General features: G+C 46.2%; 1 protein-coding gene across 1 annotated transcript in view; it reads left to right on the top strand.

The window, feature by feature from the left end:
• The window catches only part of DENND2A (DENN domain containing 2A), a 101,408-nt gene that overhangs the window by 21,449 nt on the left and 59,628 nt on the right, over positions 1 to 20,331 (top strand). The window contains exons 2-3 of the mRNA XM_080818210.1: positions 6,798 to 6,899; positions 10,177 to 11,340. Coding sequence (XP_080674336.1) covers positions 6,826 to 6,899; positions 10,177 to 11,340 — 1,238 coding nt within the window. The 5' untranslated portion in view covers positions 6,798 to 6,825. The remainder of the gene's footprint in view (positions 1 to 6,797; positions 6,900 to 10,176; positions 11,341 to 20,331) is intronic.

Genomic DNA, 20,331 nt, shown 5'->3' with positions numbered 1-20,331 from the left:
GACAGAGGAGAGTGTTTCTGTTCCCGACTGAGTACACAAGGGGCAGGAAAATAAATATGGTTTATGGGTTCTTAGACTGTAGCATGAATTCCTTGGGGAGCTTAGAAATGCATATTCCTGGGCCCTCTGGCAGTCTGAGTCACCGGGTCCGGGTTGGGGCCAGGACTCCTTCCATTCAGCACTCCCTCCTGCTTTTTCTTTTTCTTTTTTTTAAATGACAGCTTTATTGAGATACAATTCACATACCATAAAATTCACCCTTTTTATTTATTCATTTATTTTAAAAAATATTTTATTTTTTTATTTGAGAGAGAGAGACACAGCAAGGGAAGGAATACAAGCAGGGGGAGTGGGAGAGGAAGAAGCAGGCTTCCTGCTGAGCGGGGAGCCCTATGCAGGGCTGAGCCCGGGACTCTGGGATCATGACCTGAGCCCAAGGCAGACGCTTAACGACTGAGCCACCCAGGCACCCCAAAATTCACCCTTTTTAAAGTGAACAAACATGTGGTCTTTAACATATTCACCAGTCCAGTCATCAGCACTACCTAATTTAGAACATTTTCATTACTCCCCCCCGCAAAAACCCATACCTATTAACAGTCACTCCCCACACTACCTTCCCCAGCCCTGGCAAACCACTTATCTGCTTTTCTTTCTCTCTTTTTTTTTAAATTAACATATAGTATATTAATAGTTTCAAAGGTAGAGTTCAGTGATTTCATCAGTTGCATTTAACACCCAGTGCTCATCACATCACGTGCCCTCCTTAATGCCCATCACCCAGTTACCCCATCCCCCAACCCAACTAATCTGCTTTCTGTCTTGATTGTGTTGCCTGTCCTGGACATTTCTTTCTTTTTTTTTTTTTTTTTTTTAGATTTTTATTTGTTTATTTGACAGACAGAAATCACAAGTAGGCAGAGAGGCAGGCAGAGAGAGAGAGAGGGAGAAGCAGGCTCCCTGCCGAGCAGAGGCCCTGATGTGGGGCTCGATCCCAGGACCCTGGGATCATGACCTGAGCCAAAGGCAGAGGCTTTAATCCAGTGAGCCACCCAGGCACCCCTGTCCTGGACATTTTGTATAAACGGCATCATATAACATGGGTGGTCTTTTGTCACTGTTCTTTTTTCACTTTGTATGGTGTTTTCAAGGTTCATCCATGTCATAGCACGTATGAGTCCTTCATTCCTTTTTGTGGCCGAATAATATTCCATTATAAGGCTAAACCATGTGTTTATCCAGTCATCTGTTGATGGATATGGTAAATATAAGAAAATGATACATGTTCATTCCTTCATTAGACCCTTCTTGAACATTCTTATTTGATGGGGGAAGCTTCTGGGCTCAGAAGCAGAACTTCTAGAAAAAGGAAGAGTCTGATGATTGTTAGCAGAAAAATAATTTCCTTGGCGCTGCCATGGTCTTTGCCTGGTATGGTGCACTGGGGACCTGGTTTCTTGTCGTGGTGTGTGGTGTTTTGGTACAGGCATGGTTTAAGCATTTGGTTCAAGAGTGCAGGCTGCGATTCTGCCAAAATGGCCTCCTAGGCGTTGTTCTGAGGCGACGCGTAGCCTTTGGCTTCTCTTGTTCCTCACCCACTTCAGTCTTCTGTCTTTTTCCAAATGTGAAGAAATTGGTTTGCTTTTGGAAGATACTCCAAAATCAAAAAACTAAAGCTATTTAGTTTTTTTTTTAATTTTTTGAAGATTTTATTTATTCATTTGACACAGAGAGAGAGATAGCACAAGCAGGGGGAGAGGCAGAGGGAGAGGGAGAAGCAGGCTCCCCGCCTAGCAGGGAGACGGACATAGGGCTCCAACCCAGGGCCCCGGCATCATAACCTGAGCCAAAGGCAGACACTTAACCACCTGAGCCACCCAGGCGTCCCTAGTGTTTTTTAAAAACTGTTTGCTTGAAGAAGATGAGAATGAAACCTCTAGAGGCTCAGAGTGAGATTCCCTGAGCAGCTAGACACAGCCAGAGCTGCATGGTTGTGATGGTGCCGTTTTTCTTCCTTCTCAACATAGTTTCTGAAAACAAACTTTCCACATATGCTTGCTGTGAAGAAGAATGCTCAGTTGAGAAAAAGAACTATTTTTGTTCTACAGTAATTGTTGTGGTTCCTTCTCAATTTTGTGTTTGCTGTTTATAAAATGATAAAAATAAGTTACTAGAATCATAAAAGCCAAATGACTTATAGCTTTATTTGCAACACAAGGAAAAACCATTTAAAATTGAATTGTAGGGGTGCCTGGGTGGCTCAGTCAATTAAGCATCTGCCTTTAGCTCAGGTCATGAAGGATCGAGCCCCACATCGGGCTCCTTGCTCAGCAGAGAGCCTGCTTCTCACTCTTCCTCTGCCTGCCACTCCCCCAGCTTGTGCTCTCTCTTTCTCTCTCTCAGTCAAATGAACAAATAAAATCTTTAAGAAACATTTTTTAAAATCATTAAAAAAATAAATAATATAAAATAAATAATAATATTAATGTGCAGTCATTTGTGATATAAATTGTATTTTTTCATTCAGTATATCAAGTATGACCATTTTATGTACAAATCAAGTGAATATAATGTATATTTACCTATTTTCCAGAATTAGCATACTAACCTTAGAACAGTAAAGGGCACTGGAGAATTATAGTTGTGTGTGTTTTATTCCTCACTCCACCTCCTTCCCCTGCCCAAATTTCTTATTTTTGTTTTTACTGAAGATGTGTATAATGTATTTTTGAGATACAACGCACATAAAATTTACCACTTAAAAGTATACAATTTAGTGACTTATAGTTATTCACTATTTAGTGATAGTTGTACAGCTGTCTTTACTATCGAATTCCAGAACATTTCCATCATCCCCCAAAGAAACCTTTACTTATTGGCAATCAATCCCAGTTCCCCTTCCCTCTATGGACTTGCCCACCCTGGACATTTCCTATAAATAGATTCATGCAATTTGTGGCTTTTTGTGTCCAGCTTTTTCACTTATCATCCATATTGTGGCATGTAACAGTCTTTCACTTCTTTTTATGGCTAAGTAACATTCCCTTGTTTGTATATATCACACTTTGTTCGTTTATCAGTGGATTGGCATTTCCAGATTTCACTTTTTATTTAAATCACTGTTTTTGTTTTAAGATTTGGGGAAACCAGTCTCTCCATCCCCCAACCCCCATGGCTTATGCGTGTCCAGATTGTTTTTCTAGCAGCGTCTAAAACAGTAATATCTGAACTTCTTTTTGTAGGTGACTCCGATAGCAACATTTCTGTAGCCATATATCACCTCCCTGTTGTACCATAAAAACCCCACCAGAGTTAACAGGAAGAATGTTATTAATGTTGGTGAGAGCTCAGCAGCCCCCTATATAATTCATAATATGATAAATGGATAATTAATGCTCAGAATAAATAAAACATGAACAATGCTCTATTGTAAGTAGCAACGCTCTGAGAGGCCAGGCCTCAGAACGCCAGTGGCTGTCTCACTGGGCTCCTGGCGGTGGACACCACACTGGCTTCCCCAGGCTGCTACCCCAGATGGCAGCGGGAGGAAGCAGAGCAGGCAGACAGGCCTGGGCAGGATTCTGAAGGACCTGCTTCCCCCCTCCTTCCTCTGGTGGCTCCTCTCCCTGCGCTGCAGCCCTGTGGGCTGCACCCTGTCCCTCCTTCAGGTCTTCAGTCATTCCTGTAAGAACTGTGCTCAGGAGAAGATCTGATATGTCATTTCCTCCACCAGGAAAACACTTTATATCTGTTTTAGAATCTTGACACTCTCATGGGCAAAAATAAGACACTTGTTTTTCAATTAATGACTTCACCTTTTAGTACTCCAAGTCCCTTAAAAAAAGAAAAAAAAATGGTGTTTTCAGAGATCAGGCTGGAACTTTAAGCCTTTGTGGGTAAACATAAAGGAATTATAAAATAACACAGGTTTTTGATCTGGTAATGTCAGGCTGGAGCAATTACATTTTCTGTGGTCCTTTGAGACAGACTGGAAGCGTCTCTCTAAAACCTATATTCACGTACCTATCATCTAGCTTCAGAATTTTGTATGACATTTTAAATTTAATTAAAATTATTAATACTAATTAAGCCCATCTGGTGAATGAGAAGTTCTGTTTTTATGGAAAGCAGTGGAGTGGGAAAATGTGTTTTTATTAGTCATGCATTCATTATACCTCCTGGAAACCAGTCTGGATCACAAGGCCAAATTGCTCAGGAAGAAATAAAGAATGTCGGGTTGTGTAAAAATCACCCGAGGCCTTTGATTGACCGTATTTAAATGCAGCTTCAGGCCAGTGCCCAGACAGTGGGTTTTGGTAGTTGGAGCAGTGCCCTGGAGTCTACCTGCCCCCCAAGACCCCCCAGCAGACTGGAACAGATTCCAGGTGGAGCACACTTGGGAAATAGCTCCACCTTGCAATCCCAGATCTACAAAGTGATGGCAAAGTTACGGTGACATAAGTGCCAGAGTACTTCCGATCAGCAAGTTAAGCTGGGCTTGTCACCTAATTAATGGCTTTGAAACATCACAGGTGAAAAGGGAAGGGTCATAGTTTTGTGGGGGCAACATGTTCTGTTTGTCTGTGAGTTTAGAAATGCTGGGAGGCTGATCTCCGAGTGGCAGGCCCTTCTTTACTCTCTCAGTTCCAGCCCCTGAAGCCCACTTGAACTTGCTTCTCAGAATATGGCACCAGCTCTTTCTCTAGACACCGTGGTTTTAGTCCTCGAAGTCATCAGTACCCGATGGGAATCGAGTTCACTCCAGTACCATATTGTTTAAGTGCTTCTTGTGACCTTCAGCCTCAGACTCCATACACGGTTCTCTGTGCATGAGACACATGGCTTTTGCCCCTTTTGGGAAAGCTCTGGCTTTCTGGGAAGTATAGGCAAATTGTTCTCTTTGGGGGAAAGCCAGATGCCAGGACTGAGTGACCTAAGCACAGTCCTGGGTGTTCTCCCTGAGGGCAGACACCATGTCTTACTCATCCTTGAGGCTGCCCTGCATCCTGCATGGAACCTGGCACGTGCTTGTGGTGCCCAGGAGAGGGGGACGCCTGCTAGAAAGAAGGGGGTGGCTGGAGAGAGTTGCTGCTCACGCAGATTGAGGCTGCATCCCTGCAGTTGTGTGTGTGGGTACAGAGTGCAGGCATGAGGGGGCGGAGAGGGAGCAGCCACTGTCCTTGATATCCAACGGGGCCGTCTGCCAGATGCAGGACAAAAGGGCAGTGTCTTTCAGCCCAGCCAAATGGAGAGGCTCCAGAAGCTTTTTTTTTTTTTTAATTGAAATATAGTTGACCAGAAGCTTTGTGGAGCATTATGAGAGAGGCAATGAGTTCCTTCCTGCTCTGAAAGGCACTTCAGCGCTCTCTTCCCTAACGGGAGGGGAGAGCTCTGGGCCTGACTTCTTTAAAGAGCTGGATTGCTTTCAGCACAGCCGTACCCCAAAAGGTAGGATGCCACATGACTGGGGTAAGGGGCAGCTGAGCTCCATGGGCAGGCCTTAGCGCTGCTCCCCTCCCCAAACTCACACCTGCTTGAACCAGACTGTTCCCTTCCTGGCTTTTCAGCTCACCAGTCACAACCCTCTTCCTTTTAATTTGTTACCCAGAGCTCGCTACCTTTTCTTTTTCTTTTCCTGCTCCTGGCCTCCCTCTCCTTGTTCCCAGGAGTTACACGCATGTCTTGAAGTCCAGCCCTTTGATTTCTTGCAGGAAGGGGATGCCCAGGCCAGGAATTTGGGCAGCTACCCTGTCACCTGGCAGGCAAACTCTCCTGGGAGAGGGGATGGGAATCTTGGAACTTGAGAGGGACTCAGGAGAGGGATTCCCTGGAGGGTCAGTGGAAAAGAGACGTGAATCTCCAGTATCTCAGTACTCCTTGAACCTCTAACCAAAGAGCCACCTTGTCGCCATCAGGAGGGACCGTCCATGCGGTGTTCATGCTTTGCAGAAGACTTGGATTGCGCATCCTGTTGGTGTTCTCCATTCTCATCTTCCTAGCCACGTCCACCTGAGCAGTGTCTGTTTGTCCTTATGTTGAGAGACACAGAGTTCTGACGGGCCTTGCTATTGAAATCCTACATTTTAATCAGCTACTTCACTGCATTGGAATGTCAGGCACTGGCGTGTCACCGCGGAGGCCACTGCTTTGGCATCCATGTGGTCCTTATTTGTTAGGTGTGAGGTGCCCCGTGGGATTCCTGGGTTTGCCAGAGCCACCTGCTCTTCCTTAGACCAGACAGATGATCTAGTGGCTCCGTGTTTCCTTCCCTGGGTTTGCAGAGGCTGGGAGAGGGTCTTTGCACAGGGCTCCAAGGCGGAGGACGGAGGGTGTCCATGCGTGCCCGAGGGCCAGCACAGGAGTACCTCTGTGTGGGGGTTTTGGCTTAGGCAGGCGGTTTATTGTTTCAAGTAGAGTAATGACTCATGTCTTCTTTGGGGACTGTTAGTGCATCACAGGTTTAAGAGAGCCTGAAAAAGTGCCCGGTTGTGCTGGTATTTTATCTTTTGCTTTCACACACCCATGAACACACGTGGCATGTGCACGCGCACACGCACACACAGGATTGGCATGCATTCTGACTGAGAAGAGGTTGGTTGGTATGGGGTCTGTATCCAGGGGGATCTCAGGATTCTGTGCCCTTGCCCTCTCTCCTGGGTCAGGGATTCTGAAGGGTGTGTTGCAGTCACACACACATACCCCACCCCTGGGTGGACTCTGTCAGGGATAAATAGTTTGGGGTGTGGGCCCTAGATTTGCTGTCGTGACTCACTGAGTGTGCATCCCTGTTCCCCCAGGCGACTTGGAGCTCCTCTTGGTGCTGACATGATGACAGTGTGCCGGCCGGCCAAGGGCAGCCACAGCCAGACTGAAAACCTGAGCTACAAATTGGCTGACAAGTAAGAGCTTTTCTCCCCTGGGAGTGTAGAAGTTGGCCCAGAGTCTCTACTTCCTTCCTCTTTCTACCGCCTTTCCCTCCTCTCTAACTCCACTTCGTTGGACTAAGGACAGGTTCTTTTCCAAGTCATTGCCATGTGCCTCCTGGAAATCATCCCCACATGCCGGAGAACCTGTGACCACAGTGGGCAGTGGAAGGTCTGACTAGCGCCCAGTTGTTGAGAGGACAGGCCTATGGCAGCTTCACGCCCTCTCCCCATTCCAGCCCGGGATTTATTTTCCTAACTACTAGGATGCATAGGCCTTTTCATTATCCTTCAACCTTAAATCTTTATAGGTGCATCTGTCCACAAGGCCGGCTTTGCCCATCTTCTTTCAGCAGTGCTGCTTTCTCTCCACATGGAGCCCTTTCCTCTGACTCTCTGTCTCACACTCTGTGGTGGCCTTGGTCATCACAGCTCTGCACCGCAGTCCCCAGTCCCTTCTGGGGCCATAGTGTCCTAGAAACAGGACCTCAGAAAATCCTTGGGTGCAACAACCACATGGAGAGGGCCCTTTGCCTCTGGCTTCACCATCCTTGCCTCTCGCTTGAGCTTCATAATTCCATGTGGTCTTCTTCAAGCCATCCTTCTTCCCTTTCCGTTTTCACATAGGGCCTCCATGATTGTGAGGTCACCCCAGACATGTGGGATCTTAGTCAATTGCAACAACACTCCTTGCCATTTAGTACTGTCAGGAACTAGAGTGTGTGCTGTACTCCGGGGACATTAACATATATTGACTCATCCACTCATTTGTCTTCTAAGTGTTTATTGACTGTCTACTGCATACTAGAGAAATTTAAAGATAAATTTGACCTCTGCACCAGTCAAGTTCCAGTCTAGAGAAGAGAGAGAGAGTTCTTATTTATTTATTTTGGTGGGGTGGGGGTGGGGGAGAAAGAGGGAGGGAGGGAGAGAGAATCTTTTTTTTTTTTTTTTTTTTTAAGATTTTATTTATTTATTTGACACAGAGAGAGAGAGAGAGAGAGAGAGCACAAGCAGGCAGAAAGGCAGGCAGAGGCAGAGAGAGAAGCAGGCTCCCCTCTGAGCAAGGAGCCCGACGCGGGGCTCGATCCCAGGACCCTGAGACCATGACCTGAGCCGAAGGCAGCGGCTTAACCCACTGAGCCACCCAGGTGCCCCGAGGGAGAGAGAATCTTAAGCAGGCTCCTGCTCAGTGTGGAACCTGACACAGGACTCGATCTCATGACCTGAGGTCATGACCTGAGCCTAAATCAAGAGTCAGACACTCAACCAACTGAGCCACCCAGGTGCCTCAAGAGTTCTTATTTTAAAATGAAAAAAAATAGAGCCAAGATTCAAACTGAGGTCCCCACTAACTTGAAAGCCATGTTTATCTGTTGTCAGTATTTTTTAACAGTCCATGTGGCGCCTGGGCCGCCTAGTCGGTTAAGTGCCCGACCTTTGATTTCGGCTCAGGTCATGATCTCTTGGGTCGTGGGATTGAGCCCGCGTGGAGCTCAGCACTCAATGGGGCGTCTGCTGGAGATCCTCCCTCTTCCTTTGCCCGCCCCCCACTCATGCCACTCTCTCTCTCTCTCTCAAATAAATAAATCTTTTAAAAAACCAGTATGTATGATTTTTATAATTATTGTTTATATCATCCATTGTCATTAAGCATGAACTAATGTGAATTGTGTATTTATGTGTCTGTCCTGTCATCTTGCTTCTAGCACTGTGAGAGCCAGGGCTTTAACTTCTGCCTTTTGAACTTTCAGTAAAATATCAACAAACTGATTCTGTTTCTGCTTCTCACTAAAATCTGAATTCATGCTAATGTCCTCAGTGGTGACAGGACAATTGAAAAATGTGTTTCTCTTTTGTAAGCACTCTGTTGTGCATGCTAATTGTTTATTTAAATAAGGAATTCTGCTTTGATAGCCGTATTTAAAATATGAAAATGTGTTTGCATATTCACAAGTTTCTAATTTATGCTGTGCAACCACAAATAGCAACACAATTTACGTGTTAATGTCCCAATGGAGGGAGAAGTCTTCATGTAAACAATTATTAGTCTTTGGAACAGAAAGCTGAATAGTAACAGGATGCATGAAATTGCTAATTATTCGTCCCTCACTGTGACCCTTAACTAGAGTTTCAGAATTCCTATGTAGTCAGATCTATATATTCCAAAAATGTGCACCATGAAGTTGGTCTGTGCGTCCTTGTTAATCTTAGCATGTCCAAGGTCACTCAGCTTAGTTATGACCTTTGCTGTTGGAAGATTATTTTGCATTCAAAAACACAGATACTCCCGTTCTCATTAGACTAGCTTAAAAATGTTTTTCTGGTTTCCTTTCAAAAGAGCTTTTAACATCTTCGTGGCACTGACTAATCTCCTAAAATCACATTTGGAGGCTTATCTCCCGACGTGTTTGTTCTAGGCCAGAACTTCCAGCGATGATGGAAATATTCTTTTGCTCTGTCCAATGTGGATGTCACATGTGGATAATGAGTACCATGTTCTACTACTCTGCTGTTGTTCCAGGTGCTGAGGATTCAACAGTAGCCCAAACAGACCAAAATTCAAAGTAATCCAACAAAGCCAAGCAATCCCTGTTCACAGGAAGAAACCAGTCCAGTAGGCTCACTGTCTAGAGAAGGTCCAATTCAGATGCAGCCAATAATTGTGGCTTTTCCTACTCAAGTCAGGACAGCTTAGGAAGCCCAGATTGAGCAAACATTTTATGACTTATGGCATTGTTCTAATTTTTAAATAGTCATCACAAAGGCCCATCCATTGATTCCAGAAACAGAGGAAATCTGGACTATGTAAGCTTTTACCTCAGAAGATGTTCCCTGTTTTCATCAGGGAAACAAGCTGACGATAATGATAACATTATACACTTACGACATGCTAGATACTTAATATGGCCTGCCTCTTTCAGTGTTTTCAGCCACTCTGGTAGATACGTATTATCATTATTCCCATTTCACAGATGAGGACACTTAGGCTTAGAGAAGTGAAACATCTCGTCCAAGGTCACACAGCTGGTCAGTGGTTGAATTAGGCTTTAAACTCAAGTCTGCTGCATTCCAAAAATCCAGTAGATCCTTTTATTCCACAATACTGTCTTCCTAAGAAGAACAGAGTGATTTCTTAAAGTGGTGGTTTCAATGTTTACTACTTACAGCTAGCATATAGCATTTATATCTAAGTTCTAGCTAGTTTCTGTGACTAAGAATCCATTACCCAATGTTTGTCTTTCTTGTTCAGGGTCGAGGTGGAAGGTCCAAAGGCTGGGGAAGACCCTCGAAGGCTGCCAGTTAGGTCCCCCATTCCTTTGCCAGAGACTGATCAGGATTCACCCCCCAGAAGAAGCTCACTGGAAAGTCTCAGTAACCTGATGCTAGAGTCAAGAGTGAACTGTCTTCAGCAGAACATGTTCAGCTCAAATATGATCATCAGCGACCCAGCTTCAGGTCTCAGTGCTAAAGAAGCCAGCAAGGCGGGCAAGAGGCAGCTCAGCGGTGCTCAGAACCCCTGCCCTCCTGCCCAGGGAGGGGCCCTGCACAAGCCCCTCAGCATAAAGGACAAGATATCCAAATGGGAAGGGAAAAAGGAGTTGCCCACCCCTGCACCCTGCAGGAAAGCAGATGGGCAAGAGGACTACCTGATGTCCTGTGTGATGGGGAGGAGGAGCAGTGATGGTGTGAGAGCTTGGGTCACGGAGGTGCAGGATGGAACCAGGCCCGAAACAGAGAGCAAGGAGAATGAGAGGAATAAAGGGGTCATGAAAGTCGGGGGACAAGACGCAGAGCCGAGGCAAGATCTCAGCCAGCCAGCCAGGCAGCTGGCTCCCAACTCGGGCAGAGGCCGAGAGCCCAGGCTGGGCAAACAGCGCTTTCCGAGTGACAGCCTCTCCGTGCTGAGGCAGGTCAAGAAACTGGAGCAGGCTCTGAAGGATGGGTCGGCGGGGCTGGATCCCCAGTTACCGGGGACGTGTTATTCCCCACACTGCCTGCCGGACAAGGCTGAGGAGGGGCCCACCCTTCCTGAGAACCGTGGGGCCGGGCGGGGCTTGGAATTCAGGTCCCACCACTGGGACCTGGAGGTCAGGGACCCCACCCCTGAGGCCGCAGAGGAAAGGAAAGGCTTGTGCAGGAGGCCCTGCGACCAGAGCCCGGAGGGTGTGGACAGGGGCTCAGAGGGCTCCCCTGCAAAACCCTTCATCAACCCCCTGCCCAAGCCCCGGAGAACGTTTAAACACGATGGAGAAGGGGACAAGGATGGGAACCCAGGCATCAGCTTCTGGAAGGATAAAAGGCACCTGCCTCCTCTGCCTTCTCTACCTCCCCCGCCCCTGCCCTCCTCACCCCCGCCTTCCTCCGTGAACAGAAGACTGTGGACCGGGAGGCCGAAACCCACTGCTGACCACAGGTAGGTGGCGGCCGACTGTCCGCTCAGTGGCTGATGCTGCATCACAGCCACTCTCAGGTGGTGGCTTACTGGTTTTATTAAATGGGTGGGTCTTGTAGTTGGTCCAGCTTGAGACAGTGTATTGATGAAACCTGCAAACGTGATAAGTGATGCCGGTGTTTTGTGTTCTCCGTCCTCAAAATGAGTATTAGCTTGGAAAAATTATCTTTTAGATGTGATAAGTACTTGTATTTCTGGCGCTAACCAAGAGTTCAACGAAAACTCGTGATAACTCTGACGGTGGGCTAATTGGTGCTCTCATCTGCCACTCCCATCCCCCACTCTTGCATGGTGTTTCCAATCTCCGCTGGCTCCTGTCTTCATGCTTTTTCTTGGTGTGAGCTCTAGAAACACAGCCCGGGTCGGCCTCAGCCCTGTTGCTGTCTCTCTGTGTGACCTCGAACACCTTGTCTGACCTCCCGAAGCCTCCGTTTCCTCATTTATACATAAAGATGCACACCCTAAATATTTAATAATGTCAGAATAGTACATGAGATAATAAAGTTTGTGCGTGCTTGAAGATCAGATCAGCACATTGGAAACTGTTTCTTTTCTGCTTTGAGAACTACTTTCTAGCCTATTTCTGGGATGTGCTAATTGGTTTGATACCCACTAAACTGGGAACCAGCCACAGAGGAAAACTCGGAGCCTGGTCACCCATTCTGCACCTTCTGTTTTCCCCTTAACTCACTGCAGTTAGACTTTTGCCACTTACCCTGAAACTGCTCTTGACCCAAGGCCACCTGTGACCCCCATCTCACCAAATCCAGTTGCCTGTTCTCTGTTCTTTCCTTATGGGACATGTCTTGGCATTGGAGGAACAACTTCACTCCATTTACTGGGCTTCTAGATCACCTGCTTTCCTGGGGGTCCGGCTTCACATGCTACTCCTTCTCAGTTCCATTCGCCTCTCCCTGAGTGTCAGAATAAGACCCCCAACACACCATCCTGGGTGAGAGCAGACACTTCTCTCCTCTATCTGCCTCATTCCCTAAATGAGCTCATTTAGTCCCATGGCGTTAAATGTCAGTTACATGCTTATAACCCCCACATGGATCCCCACAGCCCTGACTCCCTCTTCCAGCGAAGGTTTGCAGAGTCATCTCCGGCATGGCTCTCCCATTTGGTTGTATTCATAGTTTGGACTGAACATGTCCAAACCTAAATTCCCGGTCCAAGCTACTCTAAGCGTCTCCTCCCCAAATAACAGCCATCTTATTAAATGGCATCACCCTTCATTACACTTCAGCCAAATCCTAGGAGTCATTTGTGATTCCTCTCTTTTTCACAGAGCCCTGATCTAATTTATCAGCAAGCTGTTCGAGACATGCCCTTGAATGTGACTACATCTGCTTCGTTGCTACCACCTTAGTTCTCTCGTGTCCACTTCCCACCCCAGTCTATTCCTCCATAGCAGCCAGAGCAGTCTTCTAGAATTATATTCAGTCATGTCACTGGCCTACTTTACGTGATTTGTCAGGTAGGATTGTTTTGGCTGCAAAAACCAGAATTTCTTAAGTTCTCTTCCAAGGGAAAAAGTTTGCATATTCCAGATAGGTACGTAAGTAGGTAGGTAGGTAAGTAGGTAGATAGATAGATAGATGAAAGAAAGAAAGAAAGAAAGAAAAAGAAATTATGTCCTTTAAAAAAAAGAAATCATGCTATATATACTGTTTTTTACTTAGGATGTCATAAAGATCTTTCAACATTACCACTTTTTTTTTTCACCTTCCTTTTTAATTTTATTTTATTATTTTTTAAAGTATTTTATTTATTTATTTGACAGAGAGAGAGGGCAAAAGCAGAGAGAGAGGGATTTGCAGGCTCCTCACTGAGCAAGGGAGCCCGATGAGGGGCTCAATCCCAGGACCCCAGGATCATGACCTGAGCTGAAGGCAGCCACTTAACTGACTGAGCCATCCAGGCACTCCTTACTAATTTAAAAAAAAATTTTTTTTTGGTTGTTAGAAAGAGGGGGAGAGAGCACTGGAGTGGGTAGGAGGGAGGAGGAGGGGCAGAGGGAGAGGGGGAATCCGAAGCAGGCTCCATGCCCAGCAGGATCTCACAACCCTGAGATAAGCTGAAACCAAGAGTGGGACGCTCAATTGACTATGCCACCCAGTCACCCCTATGCTTCTTTTACTTAGGGTTTTAGAAATTAGGATTGAATGTTAGATTTTTGTCAGATTACTTTTCAATAGCTTTATATGATCATATGTTTCCTATCCTTTGACCTGTGAATATTGACTTTATATCCTAATATTAACCCATTCTTACATTTTGGGAATGCACTCTCATTTGGTCCTGGTTTGTTACTCTCTTAATATACTGCGGAATTCTGTTTGCTAATACTTTATTTAAGATTTTGGTGTTCGTATTCCATAAATGTGACTGGTCTTTACTTGGCTTTCATTGTACTGTCTTTACCAGGCTAGGGTATCAGTAATACATAAGATCTATTAAAGAACTTAGAGGTTTCCTTGTTTATGTTCTGAGAAAGCTGTACCCGCCTCCAGTTCTTAATCATTTCCCAAACCGGTGCCGAAACCCACGTGCCTAAGTACTGGGGTGACCTTTCTGCTCATGACCCCAGTGTGTCATGACAGCGGCTCTTCTGTGCCCTTTCTGGGATGTTCCTCCAGGAAGGCCCCCTTTCTCAGGGGCAGGTTGCTTCTGGGAAATCAGAATCTTACCTCTGTGTCATCTCTGGGCAAATAGATCAACCTGGTGAACAGTTATTCCCATTATCTTTTCTCTTGTAGCTACCATCTGCTCTTTGCCGTCTTCCAGCATTCTCTTTAAAACCAGCTAAAGTTACTTAGTTTCAGTCCAAAAATGAAATTTTTCTTGGCCAGTTTGAATATGGTTGCATCAGCTGTGTTTTAAGAATTTTGGCTTCGGATTTTTCCTTTTGTTTAAAATAGTACAGTGGGGGTGATTAGGGCACGATGTTCATTTTCTACTTAGAAAAATAAAGTGTACTTTTTATTGTGGTCCTATCTCTTAACAAAAAGAAGAGGCTGAACTCAAATTTGGCAGACTTACTGCCCTCTCTGAAGCAGGAGAGCCAAGCCAGGGCTGAAGAAAGGAATGATTAAGGATTTCGAGGTTGGGAGGGTTTAGAATTACATGGCCAGGCTGTGCACTTCAGAGAACGCATTGGGCTCATTTTCATAGGCCGATGAGTCCGCTTCTGTAGGAGCCAAACCAGTGGACTCAGATGCTCAGTTTCAGAAAATGTCTTCTTTCTTTTCCTTCTCTTCCTTTTTGCCTCTGTTCTGTGTTCTCTCCCCTCCTCTTTTTGTCCCTTTCTTCTTTCTTCATTTCTCTAAAGCCCCAGGAAATTAAAAGCAAGGACTTGTGCCTTCCATCCTAAAATGGGAAATGAGAAACCCTTAAATGTCAGGAAATTCCAAAGATAAGGTCCCTACAGCAGCACTAACTTGCTTGTGTATGTCCTGTGGCATGCATTGAGTAACTGGCAGGAATGCCTTAAAGCCAACATTTAACGAGGAAAGTTACTATTTTGTAAGCATAAGCAGTATCCTGAGTTCACATGTATCTGTATGCCCCAGATGTTTGAACTGGAATGCAGACTTTTAATTTTAGTTTAATCTGATCCTATGACAGAGTTTTTAGATCTTTATGAAACCAAAATAATGATGTTGACCAAAATTTCAGCTTTTCAACTAATTATTTTGGCATTGTATAGCTTCAACCTTTTCTAGGAGCTTTAGTGTGTGACTTGCAGAACTTTTGGAGGACGTGAAACCTTGGTCATTATATGGCTGCCAAGTCACATGCCTGATGTTATTGATTCAATAATTACCATCTTCTGTAGGACTGACTGAGACCCCCAGAGTTGTCTGGCTGGACAGCAACCCTCAGCTATTACCCAGTTAGTGGCTAAGTTAACTTACCAGCCACACTGTGGAGTCTGTCCCAGTCAACGTGACACCCATGAGGCAATTCTAACTGCCATGTCTAAAAACTGAGTGTTGGGGCGCCTGGGTGGCTCAGTCGCTTAAGTGCCTTTGCTCAGGTCATGATCCCAGGGTCCTGGGATTGAACCCCACATTGGGTTCCCTGCTCAGCTGGGAGTCTGCTTCGCCCCGTCCCTCTGCTGCCCCCGCTGCTTGAGCTCGCTCGCTCTCTCACTGTCAAATAAATAAATAAAATAAAGTAAACCAACACTGAGCATAATAGGGCACCTGGATGGCTCGGTCTGTGAAGTGTCCCAGTCTTGGTTTCAGCTCAAGTCATGATCTCAGGGTTGTGGGATGGAGCCTGCGTGTTGGGCTCTGTGCTCAGCAGGGAGTCTGCTTGAGATTCTCTCTCCCTCTCCCTCTGCCCCTCCCACGTGCACTTGCACTTGCACGCTCATGAATGCAGTGCTTTCTCTCTCTCCTAAATAAGTAAATAAATCTTAAAAAGAAAAGAAAACCTGAGTATTTAAAATCTTCAAAAGGGCAAATTGTTTGATTAAGACCTAGAGCAAAAGTTACTTGAAAGCACTGGAGAAGCTTGGTTTTGTAAATTCTTTTTTTTTTTAATTTTTTAAAAAGATTTTATTTATTTATTTGACAGAGGGAGAGAGAGAGAGATCACAAGTAGGCAGAGAGGCAGGCAGAGCGAGAGGAGGAAGCAGGCTTCCCGCTGAGCAGAGAGCCCATTGCGGGGCTCGATCCCAGGACCCTGAGATCATGACCCGAGCCCAAGGCAGAGGCTTAACCCACTGATCCACCCAGGTGCCCTAAATTCATTTATTTTAATGGTGGTTGCATTAGAAAACAAAGACACGAGAATAGAGAGGATAGTTGTTATTCTACATTAGAGCAGTGACTGTCATGTCTTATTCCGCACTGGAAGTGGAAATGGTTGGATGTTAGACGTAATGGGGGATAGAGATGGTTTTTCTTCTGACGTTTCTGTTTTGGATTCAGGATAGAGATAAGCAGAAACCCAACGTGAGTTGCAGTTGCAGTTGTCGGAGGGGGTCACTAATAAGAGTGTGGGCTGGCATACCATAAGCCTTCTCCCACTTAGCCCCTCACTCTGATCACCTGGTGACACGAATGCTCCTCCCAAGGGCGTGGTGGGACAGGGGAAAGAGCTGCTTGTGGTTGCTGGAGACAGAGGTAAGAAGAGAGTCTGTGGCAGCGCAGGTGGCTGAGGGAATCAAAGCATGGTTTTTACAGTTCCCAGCCCAACCGAATGGTGTTTTTTTTTTTTTTAAGATTTTTATTTATTTATTTGACAGACAGAGATCACAAGTAGGCAGAGAGGCAGGGAGAGAGAGAGAGGAGGAAGCAGGTTCCCCGCGGAGCAGAGAGGCTGATGTGGGGCTCAATCCCAGGACTCTGAGATCATGACCTGAGCTGAAGGCAGAGGCTTTAACCCACTGAGCCACCCAGCTGCCCCCCAAATGGTGTTTTGTTTTTTTTTTTTTAAAGATTTTATTCATTTATTTGACAGACAGAGCTCACAAGTAGGCAGAGAGGCAGGCAGAGAGAGAGAGGAGGAAGCAGGCTCCCTGCTGAGCAGAGAGCCCGATGGGGGGCTCGATCCCAGGACCCTGAGATCATGACCTGAGCCGAAGGCAGAGGCTTAACCCACTGAGCCACCCAGGCGCCCCTCCCCAAATGGTGTTTTAAGTGGTGCCTAGGTCCCAGGCTCTCCAAGCTCATTTAAGTCATAGCTGAGAATAATCCTGGGGGAGATGTGTTCCAAACAATTGACTAAAAATTAGCTCCAGGAATACAGCTGCCTTATTTTCTTTACCCCAATGGAGGGATAAACTATAAGCAGTAAATTTGGCCATTAAAACCAGCTTTTAAAATATTCACTCATTTATTCAACCAACAAATATTTATCATGCACCTCTGTGATATTAGCATATAGCAGTGAACAGAACAGACGGAGACCCTGGCCTCCCGGACCTCACAGACTAGTGGTCGTTAGAAGGACACAGCTCTGCAGTTACGAACTATAACCGCATTCAGGGCTGCAGGAAGCTTGTGGCACTGTGGGAATGTTCAGTAGCGGTATCTCACCTGTCCTGGAAACAGGGCCGCACTGGGGAGGAAGCAGCCCTCCCGACAGAGGCCTGAGGTTCCCAGGCAAGAAGGAAGGTGGGAGATGAGTAATTCAGGTGAGAAACAGATGAAGGTCCCAGAGCAAGAAAGATTTAGTATGCCCGAGGCCCTGAAGGCAGGAGTGTGGCCAGAGGGTCAGGAAGGGTGTGCGCTGAGGCCCCCGGATCTTCTGCAGCCGGCTCTGGAAGAGTCCCATAGACCAGGCAAGGATTTGGGCCTACCACCTAAGATGAATGGGAAACATGTCAGAGTTTTTAAGAAGGAGAGAATCCCAGCCTGATTTGCATTTGTGAAAAGCCGACTGGGAGGGGCACCAATGGGCCTAGTGGGTAGCAGAGCCAGGAGACATTGGGGTTGGCCTGTGGTTTCACTGCAGTGGGGACTGAGGGAAATAGGGGATACCGGGAATACTGCTGGTAACTCCAGCAAATTGGTTAAAATCACTCCAACTAATTGGTTAGAAATGGATGCTAATGGAGAAGGGGGTTTGGACAGGACTCCCAGGTTTAAGGCATAAACATCTGGACAGATGGTGATAGCCTTTGCTGAGGAGCACTGGAGGAGGAGCTGGTCCTCACCCAGGAGGGAGAGTGGGAGGCTGAGTTCAATTTTGGATTTATTCATTTTGAGATTCCCATGGGTCATTCAATGGGGGAGGAGCTTGTAAGACAGTATTTCATTTACAAAAATATGGAAAAGTCATGGGGTACCTGGGTGGCTCAGTGGGTTAAAGCCTCTGCCTTCGGCTCAGGTCATGATCCCAGGGTCCTGGGATCGAGCCCCGCATCGGGCTCTCTGCTCAGCAGGGAGCCTGCTTCCTCCTCTCTCTGCCTGCCTCTCTGCCTACTTGTGATCTCTGTCTGTTAAATAAATAAATAAAATCTTTAAAAAAAATCACTTTTAAAAAAATATGGGAAAGTCATGAATAACCTTCAAAATACTACTTGATATCACAGTATTTGGCATTGGTTGTCAAAATTGGGATAATACCTAAGTTATAACCCTTGTCAGCAAACTTCAGTGAGCCCATTGAAGCATTCCAGCATCTCTAAAACTAAGAAGTACCACAATCACATGATAATTTGAGGGCCCGAGAAGCAAACTGAGGCTGAGAGGAGGTTACACCCCTTCACCAGGCTGTGGGCTCCCCGAAGGCAGGGACTTCTTGCCTTTGCAGCACCAGCTGTGGGCTCAGCTCAGACCCCAGAAGGTGCGTATTAAACATATGGACTGGATGTGGAACAAATATGGAAATGTTTAAACAGGAGAGAAGCCAGTTTGGATGTGGTTACTGTTAGCCTTTCGAAATTCCCTTTTTTGCAAGGTTAATATGTAAATAAAGGTATTAAAACCTTTTTGTGACTACACATTTCCTCCTATTTTGACTTACATCCATACTCCACTTAGTGCCTGCACTAAGAGCACCATTCACTGGCCAGACTTCCGGGTTCTGACCCTGACTCTACCACTTTCTCCTCATGTGACCTTGAGCAATTTATCCAACCTCTCTCCATCTCTTTATTCTCATGTAAAAGTATGGATAATAATAGTAATTTCCCACAAGGTTGTTGCAAAGTTCAAACGTGCTAATCTGAGTAAAGCCCTTAGTTGCTACTCAGTAAATGTTGAGTGAATGATTCTGTGACCTCTTTGAGCAGTTTGCATGTTCCTTACCAAATCTAGGTAGTGTGCGTGCTGGGGACTCTAGCTAACATGATCTGGTTGACTCAGCAGGGAAAACCCAGGAGTTGTGCCCCACTCCAGCCCAGTAACTTTGCTCTGCTCTGGGTCACAGACCACCACACCCCCATCCCCAAGCAGCTGCCTGGCTAGTACCAGCCTGGGATAGGCATCCCTGACTAGGGAGTGTTCGGGAGTTGGGGGCGGGGCACAACCCCATCCTAGAGAAAACAACTCAGACCTGCTTCCCACTCGCCTAGACCCCCATCTCCCTGGAGCTCTGAAGCTCAGTCCTTCCTCTCCTGGCTGGACACCTCAAGGGGCGGAAGAAGGGGCTCCTGGAGAGATAGCCCTTCCTTCCCAGCCTGAGCTCCTGTGAGTGAGTCAGGCCCCCCAGGGCATAGGTGACAGTTTTCAGCCTCATGACCTGACTTAAAACCATTGGTACCTAGGCTGGAAGCTGGAAGCCTAGCCCTTCTTTGTGTTCCTGGGCCACGCCACATGCTGAGCTCAGGATCAGAAGAAACGAGGGTGGAGTAGAGATAAGGGGTGATGAATTCAGATGTGGAGATACGAAGTTTAGAATCTAAAGAAAAACCTTGGGATACACCCAAAGCCCAGAAAGAGGGAAAGGACCAGGAAGAGAGCTGCCTGGGAAGGCACAGGAAGTTGTGTGAGAGGAGAAGTAGCATGTGGGCGGCCGTGCACCCAGCTCCTCAAACCCTTGGGGGACCTGTGAGCCTGTGTTTGCAATGCTTTGCTGAACAAAACTTTTGTCACATACAATAAAAAAGAATGACCAGAGAAGTGACATGAAAAAAAGACAACACTGTGCAAGTTCCAGTTGTGTTTTAAAAAATTTATTCTGTTGGGGCACCTGGGTGGCTCAGTGGGTTAAAACCTCTGCCTTCAGCTCAGGTCATGATCCCAGGGTCCTGGGATTGAGCTCCGCATCAGGCTCCCTGCTCCGCAGGGAGCCTGCTTCCCCTTCTCTCTCTGCCTGCCTCTCTGTGATCTCTGCCTCTCTATTTGTGATCTCTGTCTATCAAATAAATAAATAAAAATAAATTTAAAAAAATGTATTCTGTCAAATTGATTTAAAAGTGTCTCAACATGGGCATCTGCAGGTACAGTCTGTAGAGCATGTGACTCTTGATCTTGGGGTCATGAGTTCGAG

This window comes from Martes martes, assembly GCF_963455335.1.
Source record: "Martes martes genome assembly, chromosome: 11".
Lineage (NCBI taxonomy): Eukaryota > Metazoa > Chordata > Mammalia > Carnivora > Mustelidae > Martes > Martes martes.
This window is presented reverse-complemented; position numbering and strand designations above follow the sequence as displayed.